The 6,000-nt window shown below is 43.6% G+C and overlaps 1 protein-coding gene across 1 annotated transcript in view; it reads right to left on the bottom strand.

Annotated features, from left to right (window-relative positions):
* Positions 1 to 421: 421 nt before the first annotated feature.
* GPNMB (glycoprotein nmb) overlaps positions 422 to 6,000 on the bottom strand; it is a 28,379-nt gene continuing 22,800 nt past the window's right edge. Inside the window, exons 9-11 of the mRNA XM_022588072.3 lie at positions 5,672 to 5,886; positions 1,970 to 2,066; positions 422 to 1,525 (exon numbers count right to left, since the gene is read on the bottom strand). Of these exons, the coding sequence (XP_022443780.2) occupies positions 1,375 to 1,525; positions 1,970 to 2,066; positions 5,672 to 5,886 (463 nt within the window). The 3' untranslated portion in view covers positions 422 to 1,374. The remainder of the gene's footprint in view (positions 1,526 to 1,969; positions 2,067 to 5,671; positions 5,887 to 6,000) is intronic.

Raw genomic sequence — 6,000 nt, 5'->3', positions numbered from 1 at the left:
GCAACAGACACCGTATGGCCCATGGAGCCTAAAATACTAACTACCTGATGCTTTACAGAAAAAGATTGCCAATCTGTGACCTAGAACCATCCTCTAACCTTTATTTTTAATATAATCCTGACTGTCCAAAGAGTCCAGAACTGCCTGTAGAAAATCTCTTCTTTTAGACTGGCCTGATTATATACATACATATATATACATATACGTATGTGTGTGTGTGTGTGTGTGTGTGTGTATATATATATATATATATATATAAAATTTACCGCAATTTCACATACTGTATACATATACTTAAAAATACAAAATACTTATGAAACGATCAGTGCTCCATGGCACAGAGTTAAACAAATTTTTATGTGTTAAAACTCTAAATGAAATTGAATGGCAAACAACAAATTAGAAAAATAACTCCAAGAGCTTTATTTTATTTTTTTAATTTTCATACTTTATTTTCCAGGAAGGAGAAGAAAAATGTCATGACTGACACAGAGTAGCTTCAGTTACAAATGAAAGTAACATCTTTGGTGATTAAGTTTCTGTATCATTTGAATAGAGAAACCAGTAGGAAAACCAGGGGCCTCCTTTTTTGGAAAATCATAATATATAATTTCAACTATAATTTTCAACTGTGGCGCCAGAGTGCACAGAAATTCAGATATATCCACAAGAATGTCAACACTCTGAGTACAGGGCCATGTACTTAGCAACATGCCTGGTATACAGAAAGTGCTACATAAATGTCCATGGGAAAAATGAATGAATGAGTACCGTTCCTTTACACATTTGGGCTCGGCAGGTGGTCACAAACATATTCACAATCATTTATTAGATTAGTATTATTTTTTAGTATAACAAGCATGCGGAGCCTACTAAAGGCTTACCTGTTAGTGCTCTGTTGGGAGCTCATGCATGTTCATTGACATAGGATTCAGGTGGCTTGGAACATGACCTTCAGAACAGGAATACACTGGTTTTATGCATATGGTCATATGGAAAGCTAGAACACGTCCAGCCTCTCCTTCCAGTTAACCTAGGTCAGACTCTAACGAAAGTACCTTCTTCTGCTACTCTGGATACAGTGTATCTATCCTACTAATCACCTAAGACATTATAAGTGAAACAAACCATCACTAAAGAAAATGCTGCTAACTGGTTTTATCAGTTAATATAACATGGGTGAGGCTGTGCGTAGTTTAATTCCCCTCCACCTCTCTAAAATGTCATTTAACCTATAATAAAAATTGGACCTCCCTAAACCACAATATATATTTTACGATAATATTTTTAAAAAGTTAATCGTCATCCACTCTAGCATAGCTGACATAAATGGCGCTGAAGAGTGAGCTGTTGGTCAGAAGTAAGGCAGAAGATTTAAAGAATTCCCGGTTCATTCTTGAGCAGTGGATCTTCTTCCTGGTTTCCAGGGAAGAGCATCTTTGCACAATTGGGGAAAACATTCAGGCCTTTGCCTCTGACCACGATCCCAGTGCTGTTTTCTATTGGTTTGTATTCCTTGTGTTTTCTGAAAGCAATGTGTTGGACAGATTAAAAAAAGATCTCCAGCTGGAAAAGGTTGCTTTCTACAGTCTTTTACATGCCAAGTGCAGAATGGTTAATTCTATTTAATTTATGGCTTTTAAGACATTGATGTCTTATGAAAATATATTTATTTTCTCTTCGTCATGCAAGAAATGTGTCTGCTTACTATAACTTGCGATTATATGTTAAACATTAAGCTGACACAATTTGGTAAAGTTACTGACATTTGGTAGCATTTTTAGGGATTAAAAAAAACACAGCAAAATTAATAGGCTAGTTTGGTATTCGTCATTCAGTGGAAGATTTTCCTCCCACATACAAAATGTTTAAAAGCAAAAAAGGGAAAACAGCCCACTTGTGCAGAAATATGCTATTTATTTTTGACAATATACTCTAGTGATTTAAAGTGTTAGAACCAGCAACTTACTTGTACACCAAAAGGGCGATCACAGTGACAAATATGGCCATGCAGCCAACGAAGAAGACCAGGGTACCATTTGCCATTCTTAAAAGGGAGTCTGGGTCTTAAAACAAAAGCAAGACTGTATTAGTGACAACTTCCACCTCAAGGACATGCTGCTTGTAATGCAATTAAATCGATGAGGAAGAGAGCTAACAGAAGATATATGGCTCTCTCTGTGCTTTCAGTAATCTTTCCCATTACATAATACATAGTCTTTGGGGGCAGCTTATCTTCCATTTAGAGAATGAGTTAGCGTGTCTGGAACACTGTGTTACGGGCTCAGGAGACAGATGTCACGTCCCGGAGATACTCGATGGGGTCTGAGCTGACCCAGCTGCACACACGTGGTGAAGGTCTTCATGATCCTCCTGCACACTCCCCTGGCCTCATCTCCCACTGCCTTCTTTCCAGCTGTGCTAAAAATCCATCCTCCCCGTGCTCTTTCAAATCTCCATGCCCTCTGCCGGGAACATCCTTCTCCCAACTCATCTCCAGCGTCTGCCCCTTTGGGACACCTTCCAGACATGCATGTGGGCACCAGGTCATGCCTTCCTTTGTCACTTCTCTCCTTGTCTCTCTTCCTCTGCCTCCATCACACTGTGTTGCAATTACTTTTTTAAAAAAAATTTATTTATTTTTGGCTGCGTTGGGTCTTCATTGCTGCACGTGGGCTTTCTATAGTTGAGGTGAGCAGGGGCTACTCTTCGTTGCAGCGCGAGGGCTCGTTGCGGTGGCTTCTCTTGCTGCGGAGCATGGGCTCTAAGTGCACGGGCTCCAGTAGTTGTGGCTCTCCGGCTCTAGAGCTCGGGCTCAGTAGTTGTGGCACACGGGCTTAGTTGCTCCGTGGCGTGTGGGATCTTCCCAGACCAGGGCTCGAACCCGTGTCCCCTTCATCGGCAGGCGGATTCTTAACCACTGCGTCACCAGGGAAGCCCGCAATTACTTCTTTACACAAATTTCTCTCCTGCTAGACTGTAAGAGCCATAAAGCAGGGAGTATGTCTTCTCTGCACTCCCAGAACCCAGCAAATCAACCAGTCTTGTCTCTGCCACCAAAGTATAACTGGAGTCGGTCTATTTTCTCTCCATCTTCTCTGCCGCCATCACAGTCCCGGCCACCAGCCCTCTTCCCTGAGAGGACGTCTTCATTGTCTACTCGCTTCCACTGCTACTTTCCAATAAAGCTTGCTTCACTCAGCAGTCTGAACGATCATCTAAAAGCATTGATCAGATCATGCTTCAACCCTGCCAGTGGTTCCCCTTACGCACAGAATAAAACCCAAACCCTACCTGTGGTGCATAAGGATCTAGATGGGCTGCTTTTTTTTTTTTTTTTTTTTTTGCGGTTCGTGGGCCTCTCACTGTTGTGGCCTCTCCCGTTGCGGAGCACAGGCTCCGGACGCGCAGGCTCAGTGGCCATGGCTCATGGGCCCAGCCGCTCCGCGGCATGTGGGATCTTCCCGGACCAGGGCACGAACCCGTGTCCCCTGCATCGGCAGGCGGACTCCCAACCACTGCGCCACCAGGGAAGCCCGGCTGCTCATTCTTGAAATGCAGGTCTCAGAGGTGGAGGAGGAGGCCCTTCTCATTCAGAGAAGGCACTTCACCAAGCGGGTGCCACTGCGTTGGCAGGACTTTCCCAACGTCCCAATCTAGAGAGCCAACTTCTGCCCCCTCTCTCCCATGCTTGTCACTCTCCACGCCTTGTTTCATTGTTTTCACAATATCATCTTATTTGTTTACTGCCTCTTTCTGCTCACAAAAGCTGGGACCTTCCTCACCTTGTTCCCACTCTATCTACAACTGGCTACCTGGTGCCTGGAGCTGTGATGGACATGGAGTAGATGCCCAGTGAATATTTGTTGAAAGCATTGCAGGTGCTTCATGAATGTTCCTTGAATCAATGATTAAAAGTCATTTCAGCTAACAGGCAATGCGTTTGCCTTTGAACAGAGATGGACTTTTGAGATTCTGACTTTGAAACCCAAGTCATCAAGTTACAATTCCCATTGGATTAAAAGCTCTCTTTCTGAGCTTCCTTTTTTGGATTTTAAAAATGGCTCAGGTCACACCTAAAGTTATCACTCACTACAAGAAGGATTAAAGGGAAGCAAATATCCAAGCGTCTAATCCAGGTAAGAGAACCGTGGTTTGCCAGAACTGAGAAAGCTTCACAGAATAGGTTGGGACTCTAAAAGGCAATTCTAAAAGTAACTGCAGCAGCACAAGAAAAACAACCCCAGTAGCTCCTGGACGTGATGGTGTAGAAGATCCACACTCACTCAAATACAGAGGCTCCGGCTGCCTCTTTTCGCCCGGCTCCCCACTTCTGCACCCCAGACCCCATGCACCCTCCCTGGGAGGAAGCAGCATACCTTTGCATTCTTTTCTTTTTTTTTTAACGTACACCTTGGATCTCACCAACAATAAACCCTCATGCAAATAATTATATGCATGATTACTTATGCTTTTCTTTCAATGAGGTTAAAGCTGCCTTTTATATAGTTAATGAGTAAATATATGTTTAAGTACATTTCACCTTATAAGATACACTCCACGACCGAAAGAGTTATTTGTGAGTTAGTTGTTATGTTGTACCCAACAATCCTCAAACTAAGGAGCAAAACACGTGCTGTAACGTGTGCACAATTTAATCTGTGCCTTCCGTCCCACCATGTAGCACTTCCTCTAAGAGGTAAAGCAGTATCTTACAACATAGTCAGTTATAAGTGAAATTCAGTTAGGGTCACCAGGTAGAGTCCTTATGGGCTGGGGAAGATTAGCAGCCACCAGTAGATGGGAATTTCTCAATGAAATTCCTTCAACCACTTGGCTAACATTTTACCTCTCCGAGCATTAAGGGGACAAGGAGTAGCTTTTCTGGTGAACATTTAAGGACTAGGTAAATTGGTTTGTTTCCGTCTCAGTGTAATGCTTGGTAGAATTTGGGAAGGGAAGGAAAGGGCACATGGCAAGTTAGAAGGGAACCAGGAGTCCACCTGGTTTCTCATTTCTCTTCATGGCTTCATATCTTTGCCCAGGTGGATTCCAATGACAACATGACACCAGCCTCCCCTTTGTTGTAGCTTAATTGGACAACACTTTTTTTTTTTTTTTTTTTTTGCGGTACACGGGCCTCTCACTGTTGTGGCCTTTCCCGTTGCGAAGCACAGGCTCCGGACGCGCAGGCTCAGCGGCCATGGCTCACAGGCCCAGCTGCTCCGCAGCATGTGGGATCTTCCCAGACCGGGGCACGAACCCGTGTCCCCTGCATCGGCAGGCGGACTCTCAACCACTGCACCACCAGGGAAGCCCCATTGTTATTTTTTGATGTTGGGCTTTGCACTTTCCTCTTGAATTACAAATCTATCTGAGCATGCAGTGACCACATCCCATTATTACTGGTCCATGATCACAGCTGATTTTCTTCGTCAAAAGGCTTTTCTCTGGGCATTACTTCATTGGGTTTCTCTCTCTCATCCCTTCCCTAAGTAGATTTGCTGTTGGCTTTTAATGCCATTTCTCAAATCCACGTTAACAACAGTTCAATGAATTTTACATGGAAATAAAACTAAATATTGAGAGTGAAGCCTTGAGTAGCTTTGGTATTGGACACACACTTTATCTCCAACATGAAATGTTCATACAACCATAAAACAAAACTTACCTCTTCCAGGGATAGAGACGAGGGTGCTCGTGAGGGCCAGGCTTGCATCATCACCCAGAGTCAGGTTCATACAGTATGTCCCAGACCCACCAAAGGCTCTTCTCACTGTCAGCAAGCACATATCGCCCAGGTCCATGTTCACAGGGTCGCAGACTGTGTTCTGAGTGACCTGGCAGGTGGGGTCAGAGATGACGGTACAGACCTCTGTGGGAATGCTGAGGGCACGAATGACACAGAGAGAGAGAGAGGAATATGACATCAGTGTAGAAAGAAAATCACTACATTTCTATAAAATGGAATCCTACTTATTCTTACTCAAACCATATGAC

This window comes from Delphinapterus leucas, chromosome 9 (genome assembly GCF_059928025.1).
Source record: "Delphinapterus leucas isolate spDelLeu-1000000601 "Yukka" chromosome 9, BTC_Dleu_Yukka2, whole genome shotgun sequence".
Classification (NCBI taxonomy): Eukaryota; Metazoa; Chordata; class Mammalia; order Artiodactyla; family Monodontidae; genus Delphinapterus; species Delphinapterus leucas.
Note: the sequence above shows the minus strand (reverse complement) of the source record. Positions and strands in the feature narration are given on the sequence as shown.